The 23,174-nt window shown below is 51.9% G+C and overlaps 7 protein-coding genes across 7 annotated transcripts; 3 read left to right on the plus strand and 4 right to left on the minus strand.

Moving 5' to 3' along the window:
• Nucleotides 1-132: 132 nt before the first annotated feature.
• Nucleotides 133-2,182, minus strand: AtWU_07752 (putative transcriptional regulator (Cti6); the record flags this gene model as incomplete). Its single annotated transcript, XM_035502861.1, has 4 exons — nt 133-800; nt 852-1,102; nt 1,158-1,439; nt 1,575-2,182. The coding sequence occupies 4 exons, from the start codon at nt 2,180-2,182 to the stop codon at nt 133-135; spliced, it is 1,809 nt and encodes a 602-aa protein (XP_035358754.1).
• A 2,434-nt stretch (nt 2,183-4,616) lies between these two features.
• Nucleotides 4,617-6,582, plus strand: AtWU_07753 (uncharacterized protein; the record flags this gene model as incomplete). The annotated part of the gene is made up of 3 exons (XM_035502862.1): nt 4,617-4,689; nt 4,800-5,588; nt 5,645-6,582. 3 exons carry the CDS (start codon nt 4,617-4,619, stop codon nt 6,580-6,582), a joined length of 1,800 nt encoding a protein of 599 aa, XP_035358755.1.
• Nucleotides 6,583-7,878: 1,296 nt separating this feature from the next.
• Nucleotides 7,879-8,496, plus strand: AtWU_07754 (similar to An07g04510; the record flags this gene model as incomplete). Its single annotated transcript, XM_035502863.1, has 1 exon — nt 7,879-8,496. One exon carries the CDS (start codon nt 7,879-7,881, stop codon nt 8,494-8,496), a length of 618 nt encoding a protein of 205 aa, XP_035358756.1.
• Nucleotides 8,497-8,776: 280 nt separating this feature from the next.
• On the minus strand, nt 8,777-10,482 carry AtWU_07755 (GATA-like domain-containing protein; the record flags this gene model as incomplete). Its single annotated transcript, XM_035502864.1, has 3 exons — nt 8,777-10,072; nt 10,143-10,318; nt 10,377-10,482. The coding sequence occupies 3 exons, from the start codon at nt 10,480-10,482 to the stop codon at nt 8,777-8,779; spliced, it is 1,578 nt and encodes a 525-aa protein (XP_035358757.1).
• A 2,106-nt stretch (nt 10,483-12,588) lies between these two features.
• Nucleotides 12,589-14,763, minus strand: AtWU_07756 (major royal jelly family protein; the record flags this gene model as incomplete). The annotated part of the gene is made up of 5 exons (XM_035502865.1): nt 12,589-13,469; nt 13,524-13,946; nt 14,003-14,201; nt 14,269-14,512; nt 14,582-14,763. 5 exons carry the CDS (start codon nt 14,761-14,763, stop codon nt 12,589-12,591), a joined length of 1,929 nt encoding a protein of 642 aa, XP_035358758.1.
• Nucleotides 14,764-15,342: 579 nt separating this feature from the next.
• AtWU_07757 (AAA family ATPase) lies at nt 15,343-18,630 on the plus strand (the record flags this gene model as incomplete). Its single annotated transcript, XM_035502866.1, has 2 exons — nt 15,343-17,509; nt 17,558-18,630. 2 exons carry the CDS (start codon nt 15,343-15,345, stop codon nt 18,628-18,630), a joined length of 3,240 nt encoding a protein of 1,079 aa, XP_035358759.1.
• Nucleotides 18,631-18,808: 178 nt separating this feature from the next.
• Nucleotides 18,809-20,522, minus strand: AtWU_07758 (chlorogenic acid esterase precursor; the record flags this gene model as incomplete). Its single annotated transcript, XM_035502867.1, has 4 exons — nt 18,809-19,324; nt 19,388-19,793; nt 19,853-19,933; nt 19,987-20,522. 4 exons carry the CDS (start codon nt 20,520-20,522, stop codon nt 18,809-18,811), a joined length of 1,539 nt encoding a protein of 512 aa, XP_035358760.1.
• Between the last annotated feature and the right edge of the window lie 2,652 nt (nt 20,523-23,174).

Genomic DNA, 23,174 nt, shown 5'->3' on the forward strand with positions numbered 1-23,174 from the left:
CTGTCCTCAAGATGCTCCAGAAGCCATAATATACATGTCCACACTTTCAGAAGAGACGAACCGGGTATCGTGCGTAGCAAAAACTCCGAGCCAGCAGTTGCCGAAGAAGAAACGGATCTGCCTGTAGCTCCGTCACCGTTCCCCAAACTTGCCATACTCCTGCTGCCACTTCAAGAGATGACGAGTCAACACATCCATCATCTCCACGCTGCTGAGGTCCTTGAAATCCTTCTCTGCAGTGGGTTGCGCCATTGAACCGCCTTCCAGGCCGGCGCTCTCGATAGCACTGGAGAGGAGTTGATTCTCGCTCAGAAGTCGGGTGATCCCGTTCGGCCGGTCATCATTACCCGGCGGGGTGGTGCTCTCCCCCGCGACAGCCATTTCCACCTGCATACGTGAAATGAACTCCAAGATCGCCGTCACCCGTCGCTTCATCTCGTTCATGGTAGTTCGTTGGTTCACGTAGCGGGGCCGGCTGGGCTTGCCCGATTCACTGCTGTTGATGTGTGTCCCGTTGACACCCACCCGCGGCGAATCCCCTCCTAGATCATGCGACTGTCCACGCCGCGGCGACCGTGTTGTTGAGTCGGTGCCGTTGGTGTCACGATCGCGAGTATATTGATTCCGTCCGATGCGACCGCCACGGCGTGCAGGCGGGCGGCCGGATTTACGAGTGGACGGACGCGAAGGTGCAGCTTCCTGGGCAGGGGCCGGCGTTTCCTCCGGACTGGGCTGCTTCGGTTCGGGTTCGTTCGCATTAGGCTTGGTTGGGGATCCTTCTTCATGGTCGGACTCGGCGTCTTTGACAGTTAGCCTAATGATATGATTTGACAATAAGCAGCATCACTCACCATCGCCCTTCTGTCGCTCCGAACGGCTTTTCCTACGAGGTGGAGCCTCTGGCTGCTCCGCTTCAGGTTCTTCAGGTTCTTTGGTTTCCTTATCACGCTGGCTGCGTGAAGCAGCTCTCTGCCGCCGGACGCCATTGGTGGCAGGTTTCTTCGACTCATCCTCCGAGACAGGCTGTGAAGCAGGGTTACTTTTCGAAACGGCACCCGGCGAGGGAGAGCTCGTGCGCTGTCGCTTAGTCGCTTGTTTTTGCCTATTGTCGTGTTAGCGTGATCACCAGTACGACCAACGAGCAATGTTCAACGTACGCTTCACTGTCGCTGCGACTTCTCTTGGGCCTCCGGGCCGCAATATCATCACCAGCTGGTTTGTTATCCTCCTTGCTCTCTTCGATGGCCCGCCGCAGCTGCTCTTCTTCATCATAAGCGGCATCACGGCTATTCATCGTTGACCGTCTCTTAGGATTGGTAGGATCATTGTGTCGTGGTTTCGGTTCCTTGGCGCGTCTGGATGTTTCCCGCGACGATTCTCGCGACGAGGGAGCAGTAGAAGGGGGAGGAGCGACAGGAAGGTACTGAGACGAATATGATCTGCGAGATCGTAAGCGAATATGCCACATGATGAGAAATAGCAAATAACCAGAGACGACAACACAAGCGACCGGCTTGAAAATTCAACTCTGGCAGCAGGTACCGAGTGAGAACGAAGGAAAAGGATCAGCTTACCCATTTGTTTCGCTGATGATTTTATGGAGGTCTTTGCGACACTCTTCACAAAAGTACTCATCGGGGCTCATAGCCTCGTCCATAATCCCCACACAGCCACCATGCTGCCAGACTTTGCACGAATCACATTGGATGAACATGCTCCCGATCTCGTCTGGCAACAAGTCTGATGCGTCTGCGGTAAGATTGAATGCCTCATCTTTAATACCGGTACGCAAACCATTGCGCCGACTTAGGTCACGTCGAGAAGGAGGCAGACCCGGGTACTCCTGTTGTCCACAGAGACACCGGGTAATCTCTTCCTCTTCGTCCTCTTCTTCCCCGTCATCGTCGTCACCATCCTCAAGTCTCATATGGTGATCATTATCCTCCTCCCCCCGAGCACGCTGTCGCTGGCGTGTTTCTCGAAAGTCACTTTTCGAGCCTGTGTCGGCATCGTCGATCGACTGGGACCGATTGGTGGAGGAACGCTGAGGGGAGGAGATTTTATGATTCGACCGGGTGCTTCTTTCGCGAGCCATGGAATTGGAGGAGCTGGAGGAGTTTGTATGCTGAAGAATAGCTGGAGAGGGCTGGTTGCGTGCACGAGAGGAACGACGAGGCGTCATAATGGAGGGAAGTTATTAGCGGGGGAGAGGGCAGAGCGACCGAACTCTGACAATAAAACGGTCGTAAGGTATGGAGGGGAGGGAGGAAAAATAGGATATGGGTTCAGAAAGAGAGTGGACAACGTCAAGGAGAAGAAACCTGCCCGTGAGCGAGCTGTCGCACACGGGTGGAGAGCTGAGGGAGTCGACCACGCCTCAGACAAGTGGTTAAGGATGACAAGAGATGCAGCAGAGGGAAAAAAGCCGGCAAGTCAAGGACAGAGGAATGCCAATTGGAACCAAAGGGTAAAAGACATCCAAGAACTGCGCCTGCGAGCTTGAACGAAGACCGAGGACTACATAGTCTGTGAAATTGCAGGAAAAGGGTTGGTGGGGAGGAGAAAAAGGAAGAGGAGGAGCGAGAAAGAGGGAAACGGACCCAGAATGAGAGCGTGAGTGACGGCCGGCCGCCGGAACGGGTTTTGAGCTGCGCGCCTTTGCGGTCAACGCGCATTGGCCGTTTCCCCGCTCTATTTCTCTCTCTTTCTCCCCTCTCTGTCTCTGCGCGCGCGCTGTTCTTATCGACCTTCACTCTTTCCGCAAGACTTATTGACGATACTTATGGGGTGACCCGTGTCTCACTAATGTGTACTCTAGTGAAGCCGTCCTCTCCTTTCTCCTCCGCCAATAATGTCGATCGGTGATAAAGCCGAGCGGAATGCGATGATGACATTCATGCCAATACTGTCCTCCAAACCCCGCTCACCTCTCTGCGTTGCTTTGTGGCCAGTAACCCGGGATCATCGTCTTCCGTTTCGATATACATCTCTCTTTCATTCTATCTGAATCGTTGCCCCATTTCGACTGACGATGGCCCAAGCGACTGCTAGTACCCATCGCCACGGACATTACTGGGACAAGATCGGAAATTTGAGACCTTGCTGACTAACCCACACTGTGGCAGACTCGTGAGTCCACCATGGCGCCTACTATCATCCTTCATCTTCGTGTCGGTTAGAAAGGTTCTGGTTGATCCAGCTCAGCGATAGCGATTTCTTTGTTCCACCCCACTACTTCCGCGATCATACAGAGCCTACCAGGCTACGCCGGGTGTTCGGGTGTGCGGGTCAAGATACAGCTCACCATGAGCTGTTATGGGATCGGTTCACACAGTTTTTGTCATATGGCACGATAATCTGGGTATTTTATGGCCTCTTCGAACAAGAGCTGGCTGAGGATATGATGAGTGCCACGGGCGAAAGCACGTGTAGTCACCGACAAGCGGATAATAAGAGAGGCATGGGATAGACTAATGGACCGAGGGACGCAAGGCATGTCGGAGCCTCCGTATGCTCAACATTTGCAGTGTACCTGGACACGCCGACCAGAATATACATATACATAGCTTAGTTAGGAGTTCTCAGGTCCTTGCAGGGAAGGAATAAAGGATGCGACACTGCAGGACAGGCTAGACACTTTTGGGAGGAAAACTATTCCGCATCGTATGAGGAGAGCTGAACATGCGCGGTACCCCCCGAAAGAGATTGCCCGCACACCGCGTCGTGTATGAACCACGATCGGAGGAGGAGAGACAGTAACTCGACTCCGGAGTAGATAGTTGAGGCTTTGGGGCGCACTCTGGCCTAAACGGGACTAGCGGCACCACATGGCAGCCTTAGGCAGCCGTAGGTATCCGCTCGGCCCAGAAAGGAAAGCGGATTAGTTATGGGGAGTGACTTATTCATCTAATTATTATCCACGAGCCATTCGATTCCCACCCCTCCGCCATCTTCGTCCCCTGTTGCCTTCCCTTCTTCTGATTGCTAGTTTACTTGTTTAATTCCCCGGGATCGGCCATCGCTGCCCGTCTATCTTTACACCCGTTTCTGCCCTTTTCCCCCTGTCCCTCTTTTGCGTGGTCCGGGGTTGAACTGGTTTCGATTGTCGGTCCTTCCTTGCCGACACCTCGGGTTGAGTCGTCAAAAAGTCTGCGTGGGCGATATCGGTGCATGGTCTCCTACGTAAGTCCCTTGCTCTGTCCCGGGGATCCTACGAGTTCAACTCTGGCTGTTGAGACTGGCGGGGACCTTGGATGCCCTCGTGGCTGGTCTCCCTCCAAACTCTGTGTGGTTCCGGGTGCCAGCGTTGGGAACATGACAACTGACTTGTGGGTGCCAATCCAGTGCGGTCAAGGGTCATCTCCGTATTGCTCCTCCACCCCCCCTCCTCTTCCCTCCGTATCCACGCCGACCAGACGGAACTGGCTATAGAGTATCGTGTTGGGGATAGGTTGGCCATCGAGGAATCATAACAAAAATAATTGGAGGGAAGGGTTGTCTCTAAATTAAAGCAAAGGGAACCATCCGGGGAACTTGCCGGGTTGGGCTACAAGGAGGCAAACCGCCATTCGGCTGTGGTTGTGGAGGTTGAGAGAGAGAGCCAAGAAACTGCCATCATGACTGCTACGCTGAGTATGTCTTTTACCAAGGATGTCTGTTCCTCCGGGGAAGTAGCGTCTGGCCTTGTTGGTGCGTACAATTGACGGGTTGTCCCCCGATGATGGATCCGCGAATTCCTGGGCGGATCTAGATATCAGGGTTCTGCTGGCTGCTCAGTTGCTGATACTGCTCACCTGCAGATGGGATGTTTAATTCGGCCCCAGATACACCGTCCCCTGTCTACCCGGATAGGCTCATCCGCCCTCTGCCCAAGCGTACCCTCCGCTCTCGCCTATCCTCTGAAGCGGCCGACTCGATCCTCTTCCCACCGGCCCCTCCTGCCACCCAGCTGTTCTACGGAACCTCTGTGGACAGCGCAGACATAGTAAATGACACCAAAGTGTATGTGCAGCAGAGCGACGGTCGCGATCAAAGCCCTGAGCGTGACCATTTGCCGTATGAGAATGGGGTGGAGCTGGAGAGCGGTGATGAGGATGGGCCTGTAGTTGTGCGTCGAAGTGCTGGTTTCCGCGGGTCGTCATTGTCCCCCTCGGCCGCTTCCAGTGCCCCTCCTCAGACGCTGCCCAGCAACAGTGAAGGGCCTCTAGTGAAGTCCTCCTCGGCGGGTCCCGATGGGTACGATGCGTTTGAGAACACCAACAACAAGAAGAAGCGCAAAATTCCTACACCAGGCAACCTCAGCAGTCACCACTCCACCCTCTCTCCAGAGTTCTCCAGCATGGGCCTCGCGACGTCTTTTCAGTCTCCTTCCACTGCTGGCGAAGGCAGCCATGTGAGTACCTTCTATGGCACGGGCAGCCCCGCGTCTCCGATCTCCAGCGGCATGTCCGGTGCGGGACGAGGTCGCCTTGGCCGCCAGCCGCAGCGTGGTAGCACGGGGAGGAACTCCTTATCGCTTCATTCTCCCATCAGTTGGCCTCGGACCCCTACGCGGCGCGATGGCCTGTTGTCGTCCCCGGGACCAGCAGGTATGTTTCTGTTGTGTGTCTGACCGAGTGTTCGGGCTTCGCTTACGCACGTTTAGGTGACTCCGCCCCGAAGCCAGACCAGGGCATAATCTCCGCCGCTATCGCCAATGCCGCCGCTTCAGCATTCTCCTCACCTCCTCCTGGACCCGGTCATGTCAGCATGCTCGAACGACAAACGCCTACGCCGACCAAGACTCAGTTCACCTTCACATGCGAGTCGGACTCGTCGAAAGGAATGGCTCTGCAGGCACAGAACCCGTACCCTGCACAGCATCGTTCACCCAGTGCTCTCACTGCAGCTGTCCAGAGCCAGCGGGGATATTCACAGGGCACCCAGACGATCCCAAATGCCACTTCGCAAGCCAACTCTTCAGGGGCATCTCAACAATCACAGCACTCGCAACCGCCACAACTACAAAATGCTGGGACTGAGCCTGCAGCCACGGGGAGGAAGAAGAAGCGGTCTCCGGGTAGCCTCTATGCTCTGGCCGCGCGTCAACGCAAGATTCAGCAGCAGTATGCCAACCTTCACCACCCGCCCAGCATCGAGGACATCTGGATTTGCGAGTTCTGTGAGTACGAGAGCATCTTTGGCCACCCGCCTGAGGCTCTCATTCGCCAGTACGAGATCAAGGATCGCAAGGAACGGAAACGATTGGCGGAGAAGAAGCGGTTGCTCGAGAAGGCCAAGATGAAGGGCCGTAAGGGCAAGAAAGCGACTAAGAATGCCAGCAAGCACGCAGCGGCCCAGCACGCAGCCTATGACCAAGGATACGACCGAGCGTCCGTGGATCATTCTTCAACCGGAGGACCAGGGGTGCATGATGACGAGTATTTAGGCAACGAGTACGAGGACGAGGGGATCCCAACCCCACCTCCAGCGCCTCCAGGTACCGTCAAAAGTGCACCACCGCCAGGGCATCCGCCCAAGCCAGCCGCAGCAGCAGGGTCGGGCGCTAAGAGTGCAGCGGACGGCGGGACAAGACCGCCCTGACAATGGAGCAACGGCTATCGAGCTAGCGAGCGGTGATAGGCCGTTGCTCACTCTTCCTTTCGGTTTTCTCTTTGTCTGTTTTCGATTTAATGCATGCTTACTTTCTTCCACAACTATTAATTTTTTCTTTTATTTCTTTTCCATTGCATGATTGTGTTAGCCTTCTGCTTTTCTTTTTGCCCATTACTTGCATGAATGAATCCCCGCTCCGGTCGATGAATGTCACGTCAGCGTCACACATGAATATTTCAGGTTCAGGTTGGAATTGTTGAGCAGCATCAATGCATATTGGAGAATATGATTGGATGAGAGGCGGATGGGATGGATGGACAGATGAGAATCAGGTGTGTTCGAGGTCTCGGTATTATGCATGCAGAGAGAACATGGATAGATGGATGGATGGATGGGATGGAACGAATTGGTGATACTATTTTAGTCCGTAGCGCTAATGTAGATCAGATCCCACGATGAGAGACGGGATGAGAGAGAAAGAAGGAAAGAAAGGAATCCATGTTCTGCTCTGTTGAAGATTGATCGTTCCACTAGCCGCCAAGCGTAACCCCAGACCTCCCTCCCGACCAACCCCATTCCAAACTCCGAAGCTCCAAGAAAGGCACGGCGCTTCGCCCACCAACCATACATACCACTTCCCCAATGATCAACGTATTTACCGTCCCTCTGCAGCCCTGAAACCATGATTGCATGAACTGGCGCGCGCCCTATACACAGCTGTCAATCAGTTACCCAGTTTCTAAAAGTAAGTATACAGTTTACCGCCGACGGGCATGGCAGTTTCAGCCCATCGACACGAACCAAGCTTGCGAGTGTGTAATTGGATGGATTAGGTTCTGCTGAACATGTTGATGAGGATGATAAAAATAGATGTTCTGGGTGTCTTGGTATTGGATTGATGGTTATATAAAGAGAGTGCAGAAGGGATGGGATGGTTTGGATAGCAGCAGAAAGCATTCTTTATTCTTTATTCATCACTCTCTATATTATTAAGTTATAAGTTCTTTCTTTGAGAATCTCCTTTGTTTAGACAGTGTCTATTGTTTCGACGTGAACAATCACTAATACTACTATCTACTCTCTACTATTGCCGTTTTTCTTCTCTCTTTGATTGACCTTACATACTACACACTTCTCGTTCGATATTTATCGTGATTGATCGTGATACTATCTTGCGCTGGCGCAATAATCTCGCACCTCAATACATACTACAACACACATACATATCTTCCTACTAAACAACCACAAAGCACCACCACCACACCCCAAAACAAAACCACCAAAATGTACCTCCTCGCCTTCCGCCTCATCCGACGCATCTTCTCCAAATCCAAGAACCAAAACCAAGACCCCAGCGGAATCAACCTCGACTACCCACCCCCACCTCAATCCAACATCCCCCGGCGCCCCCGTCTAAAGCACTACACAGAGCTCTTCCTCCACATCCTGCAAGCCGTCTTCGGACTAACCACCATAATCCTCTACGGGATCGACATCCACCACGCACACGAAAAGTCCGAGTCGGCAGATGCACGCTGGGTGTACGCCATCGTGACGGGGATGATGGGGTGCGGGACGGCGCTATTCTACCTGGTTATGATGCATTGGGTGTTGAAGACGCGGACGCCGTTGGCAATGCGGGAGAGGTGGAATCTGCCGCTGTTTGTGTGGGAGGCGGTGTTGTGCGTGTTTTGGTTGACGCTGTTTGGCATCTTTGGGAAGTTGTATATTGGGGATTATGAGGATAGTAGTATGGTGACGAGGATGAGGCGTGCGGTTTGGGTGGATTTGGTGGATTTGGTGCTGTGGGTGGGGACGGCGTTGTGGAAGGGGATGAGGTGGTGGAGGGGGCAGAGGGGGGTGTTTGGGGTTGATGGCGTGGAGGAGAAGGAGGGGGTTTAGGTGGGTTCCATTGGTTTGGAATTGGTTTGTTGGGGGGATTGGTGGAGATGTTGTAAAGGCAAAGGGGATGAGATGGGAGGAATGTGAGAGAAGAGGAACAGATGAGTTATGAGATTGGTGGGAGAATTGATGGATAATTATTGTATTTTGTATTAAGCACTGAGTGCATGCGTCGACGCATGAGTAATGTCTTGAGATCTTAAAAGATGCCCTTGTATCGCATATTGCATCTTTCTTTTTGATCGAGCTGTCATGTCAGTACTCGTTTTCTCTTATTCTACTACTCTCTAATCTCTTCAATGGGCTCTTCCGTCTCTTGCTGATTCTCTTCTCCCCCCTGCTGTCTACTTTGCTCGATCATCGCACTAAGCTGGCTTTGTCTGCGTGGCGTCGTAAAATTGGTCAACACTGGAGACACGTCCTCGTCCGTACTGCCCTGACTGTCAGTTGCAAACGAGTCATCATGGTTGGAAGGCCGCTGGAAAGGAACGGCAGAGCTTGGAGCCGTGGACGCCTTTCCGTGTGAGCCCCCAAACCGGGATGGGGATGGTGTGGCATTAGTGACGGTGCTGCTGGATTCAGCCCGTACTGGTTTGGGTGGTATCGTCTTGGGTTCGGTCTCTGGCTCAGGTACTCCTAAAGAAGAAACCAGGACTTGTTCCTGGCGTACTCGATCTGAGAATCGCTTTCGGAAGTTCTTGTCGACAAGTTTCATGCTAGATGGTTGCTCGTAGTTCTCCGCCGACAGATATCGTGCATCATAGCGGCGACATCCAGTAGCTGAAAAGAAGTTGGGTTCAGGTAGGGAAGGTTCGACTGCATAAAATGCTCTGCGACGTGGAGGTGGCGGCTTAACATGTGCCTCCTCTGGCCGATCCGTGTCGAGAAGCTCTCTTAAATCAGATAAAAACGAATCTGGGAGTTTTGGGGGCCTTTCAACTAGTACTTTTTCATCCTGGGCTGGATCTTTCTCGAGTATGTCGGCTGCAAAAAGGCCCTTTCCGGGAATTCTGGTCTTCGTATCTCTCAGGGATACGGCAAGGTCCGCACGAGATTCGCTATGGCTTCTTGTCAAAGGCTCCGTTTCATCCAGTTCATATGCACCAACGGTGGCCTTTGACGCTCTCCCAAGTTCCTGAATTGGTGGGTTTGGGGTATATTCCAGAGTCAGCTGCGGTGAGTCTGGTGGTGGACTATGGGCACGGGTAGAACTGGTACCAGACGACTGCTGTGAGGACTTGCGCCGCATGATCACAGGCCGACGCTTGCTACTCTTTGCCTTGCTAGCCACAAAAACCGCTTTCTTTTGCGTCTGTCGGGGCGCAGTGTCTGCCATTGTAGGCACTGATGGAGGAACCGGTGTAGGGGGATTTGATGGTTTGCGAGTGGTACTCTGACCGTCAATGTCCGTTAGGAGCAGACGAGTCGTCTTATGCGTTTCTCCGCTGGAACTTCCGTTTCTGGGCTTCTTGAGTATGGGGTGAAGTGGTGCCTTCCCGTTGTTACCGGCAGGCCTCCCGGAGCCCCCTTCATGGATTTCCTTGGATGACTGAGCTGCTTGAGCTGCTTTGGTCGCCTGTCAAAGTTAGCACAAGTTGCCATCGATGCCTACCTAGGCCGCGCGTGAGCCTCGCAATATCCCTCACCTTGCTCAACTGCACCAAACTAAACGGGTTGGGCTCGGAAATACGTAGGAACAGACTGGCCAACGTAGTTCCCAGGAGGGTATGGTTTAGACAACGACTCCCCCATATCCTCCAGAAGAAGTTCTCCAGCCTGTATCCCACGTCGTCATCATGCGCTGATGGATTGGCACTGTAGACTATTGCGCTATGAGACACATTGGATTCGCGACAGGGGAAGGCGCAGAAGAAACCCACCTTTCCAAAGCTGCACGACATCCCCAACATTCACCGGACCCACGCCATCCAGCTCCGTTGATACCTTTGTCGCCGTGGTCAGCAAGCCTTTGGGGAGACTTTCCATGGTGAGAGATGCCAAGGTCGCAGTCTAGCTCAAAAGTAAGTAAGGCCCCAACTCAGCTACATGATCAAAGGAACAACGAGGCAGAAGGTTCGCATGTGAGAGAATGTTGAGGTCAGTACCAACAGCACTGCCCGGTAGATGCTGTCAGTGTTGCGTCTGGCGGTGAATTGAGGGGCAGGGTCGCCCGCCAAACGCAGGGGGGGTGGGAGGAAAAGGGATCCTCCAGGAGGTAAAGTAATCGATCACGATAAATGGCTGGTAAGAAGAGGGCAGGCCAGCGAAGAAGCGAGTCAGGGGAGATTCTGTTGTATTTGAAGAGGGCGTTGGTTGGTGGGCGGAACTGGGGGAGGGATCAGCTGCAAGGGCAGGAGCGAAGACACGCCGGAGATCTTCAACCTGCAGGGCTTAATAGTCGTTGAGGCAAAAGATGGCCGCGTCCAGGTGACCCTGCCAGGCCCCATCCAGGCAACATCATCTCCCCTCTTCCCCCATTCATCCACTCGCTCCCCCCATTCCACTCACTCATTCATTCACTTGCGCCGCGCTGACTGCAGCCTGCAGGTCTGCATTCCCCAGGGGGGAGGTAAAAGTTGACCTGTCCGTTTTGCTGCCTTACCCCGGAGCTTGCCGATGCTGCCCAGTGAATGGGAAACAAAAGAAACCATCCGAGACAGCACAGGCCATCATGAACAATAGTGCCCAAAATGGGTGGATCCCGCACCTCAAATTCAGTGAACTAGCTGTGGTACTGACCCAAAGCACAAATGAGTCGTCACAGAAAGATGGATCACACTGTTCGTAACCATGGACATCAGCAGCCATCCAACTAGGACGGATGGAACCAGTGCTGCCATTCATTCTTGTCGGATTTCCCAGCAAACATCACGACACCCGCTGTTAGCGCCCCCCGTGACCAACGGCATCCAAAAGAACTCCCAATCGAAGGCCCCCGATTGGCTTCGGGACCGATTCTCTCTCCCTCATACTCCGGGTTGCCATCGTTCAAGGGGCTACACTGGCCAGGATCCAGGAAGAAACAAACAGACGACTGACGATTTGTTGGACCCCATATATATGACTAAGCTATGCGCATGGGAGGGAACGCAAACATTGCAAAGAGAACACAGCGGCCAACTCGAGGACACCGCGTGGCCCGAATTCCCTGCAGGGACTGGCTCCAGGGTCTCTTTGTTCTACAACACCCGTTCCTACACGAGATGAAGTCAGCTTACCTCGCGCAATCTATGTACCACCACCAACATGCCGATTCACTTGTACTGGGTTCGCGCAGTGCTACCCTTGCGGATTCGAGGCAATGCTGAGAGCTCTTTCCCGAAGGGATGAGAGTAATCCTCCTCTCGCGGTAAGCTGACAGCCACTCGGCGATGAATCTGCATTCTGATTCACACATATTCTCCGCTTTGGAGTCTCCGAGGAATGCAAGTCATCCCCACAGGCGCCAATGGGCTCGAACAAAAGCATAGTTATTGGTCGGGACTCTGATTTGACGTATTCCCAGGACTAACCAAGTCTCCCAACTTCGAACAGATCAATCTTCTCTACTCCCTTATGAAATCATATTGCGACCTATACTCTCCAGAAAGGTAGTATTGCCATCATTCCGCTCATGCTCCACGCAGATCAGACATTCCGATCACCTCAATTCCCCGATCTGACAACGATTGACATTGACCTCTTCGAAGATCCACCATTGAGAGAAGGGCTCCAGGACAAGCTCCAGAGTTGCGTCATCGAGTGTCACGTCCACACAACAATGGCTTTGGTAATCGACGATCACTGTCCTCAAGCACTGGAAAACCTGTCACATATATTCTATACATGACGTAGCATCACCACCTCAAGCCACAAAGCCAGTTCCATATAAGCTTAGCCCACATGCCACGAACAGGAATGCCCAGATTGTGAGGAATGGGTATTGCCCACTTTAAGGCTCGGGCCGTAAGAATTCAGTTCAATCTACAGGGATAATTTCTTGGTAACTCGCGGGGAAATCACAGCCGAAGATGAAGGTAGACCCCAGAATACACTTGGGGAGAAACAGTATCTGCTTCCACTGCAACACAGCATAATCCTTTCCAGTAAGTTTCACTCCATCCATTCTTGTCTAAAATCCAGCCGAGACAGATAATCCACATGTCCAGCCGCCAGCGAAGCATACCGCCAGACATCAGGATACATATCCACCCTATCCGAGATTTGCAGACTTTGATTTGCGAATGTAAAAAGTACCTTCAGCCGCACGGAATCTGCGTCCACTGAATCCTCAACGAGTCGCTGAAACAGGGCCGCTACGTAATCGATCTCTTCCCCTGTTACTGGCTCTTTCTCATATGCGGCTGTCCCGTCCAGGATGCAGATGACTTGTATATTTGGTGGAACCTGCAGAACGAGTCGTCTGAACAACTCACAGAGCGCTTTGATGTTGTTGCTCTCACAGGCGTTGAGGAAGCCTCTACCCAGAAATTGAAGGCTTGGTGTGGCAAGCTGGTCGCTGAAGAGAAGCTGGGTGATGAGACTTCGCATCATCCCTGTCGGGCCGCTGAGTTCGGGATCTTCTTGACCGTCGTGTAGTGATGCGAAGAAGAATAAGGGTAGGCAATCGGGACTGCTGACCAGGCTGTATATGAATGTTGAAACGAATATTGACATTGGAGTGACCATTATCGCCGGATTGGTATCCAGACGGCCGTCTACTAGAAGGAGTGATGATTGTGTGGCCCGAAGCCATTCAGTAAACTCATCGGTTTTGGCAAGCCATCGCACACGGCCCAGGTATGAAGATTTGAATCTACTGCCTTCTTGGAGGACGATCTCAAGGTCTTGGGCTGCGGTATGTGGAGAGACGCCTAAGATCCCGAGTAGTTCGATTGGGGTGACTGTTGTAGATGTTGAGTCTCGAGAATTTGTGCTGCTGAGTGAGAGGGATGATTGAAGAGCTTCGTTTTCATGAGCCAGATCCGAGTAGGCTGGTCAGAGATAGTTAGTATCATCAAAGTATGATGCGCGTAGAGCGACCTTACCGCGTTGCAAGAGAAAGATTTGACCCTGTTGGACCTCATACTGCTCCCGAGACTCCTTACATAGCGCCTTGAACTCATATAGTAGCTCTGTCATAGCCTGTGCACCAGATTGTTCTTTTTGAAAGGCAAAGACCTCGCGATACTCAGCTCCAACCTGCTTCTTCACTTCAGTGACCAGGTCTTTGATATCGCTGCGGGCTCCTTGGAGCTCCGTGTGAAGGGTCTGGATGTTGGTATTTGCTTCCAAGCCCAAGCGGTGCGATTCGCTGCTGTGATAGGCCGTCGCAGCAGTGATCTTGACCTTCATGCGCTCCAATCGCTCTTTGATGGTTACGAGATAACGGTTCCAGTCTGAAAGCACCTGGTCGACCGTGAGAGTCTCTCGGATTCTCAGAGTGAGGGACTCTGTGACCTTTCGGTACCCTGTAATCAAGTCCGTGAGCGAAAGACCATGTCAAATTGAGCAATTATGAACCCACATGGCTGCCTCTTCAACAAAACATCCAGCAATCCTGGCAATGTCCTCACAAGGGTTCTACAAAACTCCCTACACAATTCCTCGTCATCCGCTGTGGGGTTCAAGTAGTTATAGGCCGTCTGGATTGTCAGAACAGTTTCGGGAACGGTCTCGAATGCTTCCAAGATCTTGGCGCGATTTTCTACTCCTCGCTTCGCAGTCTGAGAATCATATGTCAGCAATCACAGTCTGTCGCCCATCTACCGAGATACAACAGATCTCAGTTACCTCGAATACTAGTCCCAACACCCCCTTGACAACACTCAGTCCATATTCGTCAGGTATGGCATCTTTCAAGGGAGCTAACATGCCAAGGCCCTGGACAGCAGTAGATGTATAGTCTTTGCGAGATGATGCCACATCCTTTGCTTCATCTAATGTCCTCAGAACCATCTGCCATGTGTAGTCATAGAATCTTGGCTCCTCCGGGGGCGCGATGGCATCATGATGCTTTAAAAGTGTTTCAAGATCTCTGGTGATGCATTAGACCATGCATACATTGAGCATCTGCATGCACATGTATCATTATGGATGGTCGCACCTAATTGTCGCCAGCTCGGCGGGAATGTACTTCTCTTGTTGCTCATCGAATTCGCTCTCCACCGCAAAGGCGGGGTGGAAGTCACGCCCCCGCTCCTCAATCCACGCCCGACTCTTTGCCGTCCCCGTCTTGTCTGCTGGGAGCGACTTTGGTTTTCGGCGAACATGGAAGAAGTGTGTCATATCGGGCGATGTTATGCATCCAGATGAAGACCTCCATAATCCTGCGGATCCCTGATGAATAATATGTAGAAATGGGATGGGGCGTATGTGAGTCTGTCCTCCCAGCTCTAGCCCTCTACCCGAGTCATGCTGCTATCAAACCTTCTGACTATGTTTGCTTTTAGATACGAGTTTCATAAGCCCTAGTGGCCGTATTTTCTAAGCTCACCCAATCGATGCATGACAGGTGTGAGCGCTTAACAATCAGCGCAATTAAACCATGTGGTTAATGCGTTCGTGAAGGAGGTGCTATGACGGCTTGGCCCCTGACGAATCCTTCGTGAGCACTAGTATAGATCCCGCGTCTGGTGACTGGTCGCATTGAGCTCATAATCCACTTCATCCCTCCTATCACTGTCTTCCATTTCTGCAGCCGCGCTGTGGCAGCGGCTTCCCCCGCCCCTTTGGCGTCGATACGAGGCACTGAAGATGCCTGATAACGAACTTATAAATCAGTGCGAGCAATGAAGTGGGTGAAAGCATTTCGGAAAACTTTGTCGGCTAGAGGAGGTTACCAGGCTCAGGGCACATCTGCGTGCGATGGAGGTCGTGAATCAGTCAGCGCCTTCGGAGCGTGTGCCGGCATCAGAGGAGGACGCCATAGATGGGTTTGGAGAGGCGGAAATACCTGAGGTTGTGACTGAAAAGCGGGAGGCCAGTACTCAGACTATCCAGGAAGATAATGAAGAGCGAAGTTCTCACCGTGAGGAGACGGACGATGACGACGATATTGATGAAGATGACGATACCAACGAGGAGGACAATGAGGAAGACGACAGCGACAGCGATAGCGACACGACAGACGATGAGAGCAAAGCCGATGACGATACGTGGCTCAATGGATCTGCTTTCAACGAGCGGAAAATCAACGTGGGCGTGAGATACTATGATTACCCATCCTTCATGAACCGGTCAGTGGACGACGATGCAGATTATACGATAGAAGCCCTGATCAGTACTTCCGACTGGTGGAAGGACCTGGAACGGGAAAAGAAAAGGCGCGCTGCGAATCCATCACCGTGGACTGAGACTATTGAGGTGGCACCGCCGACGGAAGGAGTTGCTGAGACCTTGCAACTCCAACGTGTGAGGATCCGCTCTCCAGAGATACTTCGTCGGCTTTCTGAACTCGGAGAGTGGAACGAAAGCAGCATGGTTCTCCCCAAATCCGATTGCGTATTCTGCCGTCCGTTTCACGCTCTCGCCTACTTTAATGGTGAAATAAAAAAGCAGCTGGAGCAATTAGAGTCTGACTTGGAAGACTCACACGCAAGACCTAAGCCCTCAGAAGACAATCAATTGGATGATTCGCGAAAAACTTCAGAATCTGCTATTCGGGACGAATTGCGATGCTATGTCACCTTTGTGGAAGAGAAGATTCTACCTCTTTGGAAGAGATTTGAACATGTCACCAAGAATACTCCGAACAAAGTCAGATATGACGAGCTGCCTTTTCTTTTCCGCCCGGGCGATCTTGTTTTTGTTCCATCTGTGGCCACCAGTTCCAAAGCACGTCATCAGTCTGCTATCCAGAATGTCTTTCGCCTGGCCTCACTCCGGCCCGAAGACCACATGTGGCAAACGGACCCAGGTGGCTGGTTCGTCCCGAATTCACTAGCGAGGTGGAGCATCTATTGTTTCGACCATGATGGAGAGCAGTTGAAAGTTATATGGCAGTCCCTAGAAGTCCCCCATTTTGCCGGCGAGCAAGATATCACTGCCTTGCCATGTTACCCTCTACGTTACCATCCTGATCATGCGACGATCCTTAAGATGCAGGTTGAGAGTGGAAAGCTTTTCAAGGAGCTCGTGAAGCCAGAGAACAAACATCAGTACTATTCTGGCTGGAACCTCTCAACAGGTATCTTCAAGGAGAGCATGGAGCTCGCTGAACCCGAACACATAGAAAGTGAGGTCATTATAGATGTGAAGGAAGCCTCGCGATACGTTACTGAGACATACCCCACCGACACTAAGCGTTATGAGGAGACGTTCCATGATTCATGGGCTACAGTTGTGGATGAAAATGTCTCATATCGGCTATGGAGAAAAGCTTCGCCCCATTTCGTCGAGAAAAACGAGAACTTGCTTGTCCGAGAAGATTTTACATATGCAAGGGAAGCGCAAGCCTACATGAAGCAGAACCCATACATTGATAACAATGACACATTCTCAAAACCAACATGGTCCGATGAAGATCTGGCCCTCCTTCCACGGAGAGTCCTTGGATACGTCTTACGCGAGAGGAGGTTCACGCGCTTGGATGTTCGCGGCTTTGACTTGCGTCGGGTATCTGAAGAGAGGATCACCCTAGACCATGTCCAGATAAAGCCTGGACATCGGAGGATCATCCGATCGACTGTTTCTTCTCACTTTACAAAGATCCACCATGAACGCTCTCGTGATGCCATATTGTATACACCGGACATGATCCGGGGAAAGGGACGAGGCCTGGTGATCCTCCTGCACGGAGCGCCCGGGGTGGGTAAAACTGCGACCGCAGAGGCCGTGGCATTGGAGTTCGAGAAACCTCTGTTTCCCATCACCTGCGGTGACCTAGGAATAACAGCGGATGCTGTGGAGAGATCACTCAAAGACATCTTTCGATATGCTCATCTGTGGGACTGCATTCTGCTACTGGATGAAGCAGATGTTTTTCTCACACAGAGAGATCGAACAGATGTTGAGAGGAACGCCTTAGTTTCAGGTATGCCCGTATACTTACCAATGGCTGGACCTTACTGACCTCATATAGTATTCCTCAGAGTGCTAGAATACTACAGCGGCATCCTCTTCCTGACCACAAACCGAGTCGGGGCACTCGACGAAGCATTCCGCTCACGGGTACATCTAAGCCTCTACTATCCTCATCTAAGCAGTGAAGATACCATTTCCATCCTCTGCAGTAACCTGGCCCGGCTCCCTCGAGCAGACAAGGTACCCAAGGGAACAAGCATCGGCAACGGGCATATCCATGTCATGGACAAAGAGATCATCGAATTTGTCCGATCGGAATACGAGAAAACCTACAGAGTCCACAGACGTGGCCCATGGAATGGTCGCCAAATCCGCAACGCTGTACAAATAGCATCCTGCCTCGCCTTCTTCGACCAGCGAGAAAAGACCCCGGGTAATGACCTGCCGGTAGTGCTCACCGCAGAACACTTCCGCACAGTGAACGACACAATCGAAGAATTCGACCGATACCTAGTCAAAGCCCGGCGTGCCGACGATCGCAAATTGGCCCACATGGAAGGAGTTCGATACGATGGGTACGAGTCCGGGCCTACTCGGGAACCTGCCGTATATGACGGTTTCAGTGGTTACGAGTCCGACCACGTCCCGGTTGAGCGAAACTCTCGACGCAGTGTGCCAGCCCGCACCCCTCAGCGACAGTCTCAGTATGCTGGCTCCTCGGGCGGCCGAGTCGCAGCTGGACGATACTCCGCTGGTCGGAAACGCGCGGTCATGGTCGAATCTCAGCATTATGCAGAAGACGACTTTTTAGATGACGATATGCATGCTCCGAGCCCCTCTACCGGGCGCAGATATGAAAGCGGACCAGGCCCACGTACGGAGCCTCGTTCCAGGGCTCGGCCCGGACCGTTACCTCGAAAAGATGAGGATGTGTACGATGAGGAGTTATATCCGGATGTCGAAGATCATGTTGTGGAAGAGGAGTACCGTCTTGCGGCGGACCCTGATGCTCCTAGATCCGCTCCTCGCAGCGTGAAAAGAAGCCCCAGATACACGGGTGATTACTCACCTGTGCCTGCTCGCAGGACTAGAGAGGCGACTCCCAGGTCACAGCATCTAGAGGTGGAGTAGAGCATTCCCATAGAGCATTCGTTTGCATAGCCGTACTATTCTACGCACCCAGATATCCCCTTATGGAAGCATTATTGTTGATCGTTTCATTAGTTATATTGCATTATATACCTATTATCTACAAACCCCCTTTTCCGTGATTGCTTTGATATAATCAACTGGTATATATATTGGCAGCTCAGCAATAATCATCAATCCTTCCCGCCCCAACCAACTGCATCACCTTGCCCCCCTCCGCAAAAACCAACAGATCATCCGACCCCTGCACAAAAGCAGGCCAGGCAAAATAACTCCCATTATTCGGATTCGCCGGCGCATTCCCAACAGCAAACCGCACCGGGCCCCGCGACGGATCCTCCACAAACGAAAGCCACAGTGCTTGCATAGCATAACTCACGTCCCACTCATACTGCGTAGAGGGGCCACCATACTCATAATGCGTACCGAAGAGAATAGGGAGCTCCGCGCTATGATACGCTCCGAACCAAGGTAGGGGTGAGATATTGGTGAAATTGCCTGCGTATTGGTACCGGTAGGTGGTGAGGTTTGCTAGATTGCGGTTCTTGACTTCCTCTGCGACGGGACAGGCGATAATTGATTCAGTTATTTCGAAGAGTGTGGACTTGCTGGGCCCCGCTGGGGTGAATGATACGAAGCCGGCGCCTTCGTTGGTGTTGCTTCCTGTTATCAGGGGCTACCCAAGGGGAAGATGATAGGTTAGCTGGTGATTATTGCTAAGGGTATGGGAGTTGCTTACAATTTTTGCGACCTTTCCTTCAATAGCACGCTCGGTCCAGTTGGCGAAAAAGGTCTTGTTGTCGACGGCTGGTGTGAATGAGATGGATGGCGAGCCGGAGTATGTCGAGAGAGCGGTTTGCAGTTTCCGAGCGGACACGTTTCGCATGCAGCTGAGTTCTTCGGTGGATGAGAGTCCGTCGCAGCCTACTAGGCTCGCCAGGAATGTGAAGTTGGTGTGTGCGTAGTCTTCGTTGTCAACTATATTTGGAGCACCGGAGTCGGCTATGAGAGCGGCGACAATGGGGTCTTCGGGATATCCGTATGAGTAGGCTGTTACGCTGGCTGCTCCGGCGGATTGACCCCATAGGGCAATCCGTGCGGGATCACCGCCGAAATTGGCGATGTTGGCTGCGACCCATTCGACTCTGCGGGTATGGTGGTTAGTTTGGGCTTTTTCTTGGTTTGACTGAAGTGGTGGACTTACGCCAATCTTTGGTCGAGTAAGCCGACGTTCGGCTCAGATAGCCCTTCGGCGTTCGGGAAGCCGAAGACATTGACGCGATAGCTAGCAGGAGTTAGAAAAAAAGCATGGGATTAGTTGATAGGGCTGGCATTTACTTCATGATGACCACGATGTGAGCCTGAGTCCGTTGCACCCATTTGTCGGGGATTTTGTACAGCGACGCTTCCCCTCCAGATGTGAACCCACCTCCGGGGATATAAAGCAGCACTGGTAGTGGACGCTGCTGTGATTGAATGTTCTCAATGCGAGGTGCCCAGATTGATAGGTACAGACAGTCCTCTGAGTCTCCTCCGCTGATGAGAAATCCCGTTTCATAGGTAGTGTATATCGTGGAGCTATTGCTTGTCTGCTGGATACATGATGAGGGGAGTGCAAAGGCGTTGACTGTACCATTGGGCTGTTTCTTCACGGGGCTACTAAAGCGGAGGTCACCAACTGGTGGCTCTGCAAATGGGACGCCAAGCCATTGTCGAACATCAGGGGCTGTCTGGTTGAAGAAGCCTTGTATAGGGCCGCTGGAGGTTTGGACTAGGAGTCCTTCCCCGTTTGTTTCTCTTGTAGCTGAAGAAGTGGGAGCAGCTACACAATGAGAGACGAAAAGCGTCGCTATAACGGAGAGACGCAAACGCATCTTGGAATCGAAATTGGGTTGGGCGGTGGCTCCTGTTGAATGAGGGGCGAAAAGGAGACTGCTTTTATACCTCTCTATGAGGACCACGGTAGCCCCTCAGTTGCGCGGCAAAGCGATTCGGCAGACGGACAAGACCCTTCGAGGGTTCGTGAAGAGGATAAATGATACAACACCTCGCTTCTGCAGGCTAAGGGATAAGCCGCCAAATAGTTCCCCGGACGACCCCAGATTGCGGGGTCGGAAATGCCGAAGCCAGGCTTCCTCTATATTTGAAGCTTAAACATCTTGTAAGTAAAACGACTAAAGCTTTCATGTTGCGATTGACATAGTATATAGCGGTTCTGTAACAAGCATATCTGTATATGCTAGTGGGAATAATGGTAGCGTTGAGGGGGCATCCATGGCTCGCCACCATTAATCTCGGGCTCGCACCGGCCCGTCTGCCTTGTGTACCAAAAGACGTATACACGTTGAACCCAATGAATTTGTTAAAGCAGATACTTCCAATTTAGCATCATGAATTCGCTTCGGTGAATCCCTGCTTGGACCCTGCTGGTGGGATGCGGAGGTCAACTGGGATGTGCGTGTGCGGGGTAAATCTGGGGTAAACTTTCCCCCAACCGAGGCAGGGAACTGATGAAAATCGCCGCCTTGGACTCGGTTGAACATTCTACCTCCGGCCATCATCGTCAGCATTCAGAGACCTTGAGGGGTATTCGATAACTCAGATGCACAGTTGAGCCCTACCGGCTGTCCATCGAAGCTTGAGTGAGCTAGTGAGTGAGCGAGGGTTTGCTTTGAAACAAGAGGCTTACGTATGGTCATCATGCGCCATCGCACATTGGTATGATAAGCCTCCTGGTCTATAGCACAAATATCAGGCTTACTTCAATGGAGGGCCTGATATCACTGAAATTCTGCCTCAGTAAGCACGTATGGAAATGTCTAGCATTGACACAATATGGTTTGGGAAGTATCCAAGAGAGTGTTCGGAAGCGGGACCTTGCCGCTAATAATCCTCAGCAATTATCAGGTTCAGTCACCCTGATTCATCCTGTCTGTACCAGCGTGATCTTATAGTCGGCAAAGACAAGACCCTTCAGTGGGTAAGTGTTTCGCGATGCGGTCTAACAAAATAGACGGAAATGGCTGCCTGACCTGGAAGACCTCAGACCTCAGGCACCACACCCTGGCTTAACCTTCCTGATTGGGATAAGCACAACTGCTCCACGACACCCCATATCCATGAACCAAGCTTTACTGAATCGGGATTCCCCGCCTCAGTGAGTGTCATCCGGGTTGCCTGATTGGGAAGACCGCCCATTTCCCAATCTCACAACAAAGAAGACCTTGCTGGAAAAAAGCCGGTTGTGTCGGCGAATTTCCTGATTTTGGTTAATCATCGGTTAGACCAAGCAAACTGAGGGGGCTGTAGCCTTTTCTTGCTAGCAGCTATCTCAATGAGTTGCTGCAAGTTTGGCTAATTGTCGAAGCTTGGTTGTCGACATAAGCCGAAGTTGAACATATTAGCGAAGCTGTAGCAATTAGTGCTGTGCTCTGGAACTTTGAAAGGGTGTCTTTTAGCTCAGCCCCTTCTTCATACAATTAATGGGCTTGTGGTAATCGTAGGTGTGCAGTATTACGGTTGTGTAACCACTCAGCAACAGCGGCGCTGCACAGCGCATTGCTACATAGTGTTGCTTATGAGAACTGATAAGACCGCTCATACAACAGTGAGCCTTGAACATTTATGTGTTGCGCTGCATTATGGCATATTCTACTCCCGACACCGCATCAACATTGTCGATCAACGCTTTTACTTCGTGCATTAAACTACCCATTTCCGACAGTAAAATGGGAAAAAGGCTTGGGCTGTGCCACTATTGCTGTCCATCGCTGGCATTTACATAGTCAAGGAGCATTAGACTTAAATAAGGTGCGATCGAGAGAGGAGAATTCTGAAGAAAAAGATCAATAGGGTCTTCCGGAAAGAAAGTTTCGAAACCTTGTAGAAAGTACCCGAGAAACATGACCGCCAGGGCAGATTTTTATGATTTTATGGAATAAATTCTGCACCCTACTCTTCTCTATACATAAGCCTCGGAGGCAAAGTTAATACAGACAGTTCTTTTATCATGTTCGTCAAATAAAGAACTTTCCACTACATGATGAAGACCGGCCTTCATACCGAGCAAAGGGCAGAGTATGAGCAAAGACCAAGACGGCAGATTCTCGGACTTGGTGTCACTAAATCGGTCTTATTCTGGGACTAGCACGGCCGAGTAGGGTATAGGACGTCTGACTTGGACATGCAATGAGGTAAACAGCATTGCATGAAGGGGAGAGGGGCGGCGCTCAAAGATTTATCCACGGTGGTGCATGCCGCTGCACACTATCTCGAATTACATTGCAGTCGTACTTCTATAGTGTCAATTAGTGGTTGCGTCCTGCATAGTGCTCATGGTCTGACACTGAGTACATTAGTCCCCTTTCAAGACAACTGGACATCCTCGGTCTGAATGCGCTCGGAGGAATTGCGATGGGAGTGGGTAAAACTGGTTCAGCCCACAGGGAAGCAAAATTACCGCCATCCCACGCCCAAAGCCTCAACATTGAGCTTGTCTGGTATTTTCGAGACCGGCTAAAACAGTC

The sequence above is a fragment of the Aspergillus tubingensis genome (genome assembly GCF_013340325.1).
Source record: "Aspergillus tubingensis WU-2223L DNA, scaffold_8, whole genome shotgun sequence".
NCBI classification, from domain to species: domain Eukaryota; kingdom Fungi; phylum Ascomycota; class Eurotiomycetes; order Eurotiales; family Aspergillaceae; genus Aspergillus; species Aspergillus tubingensis.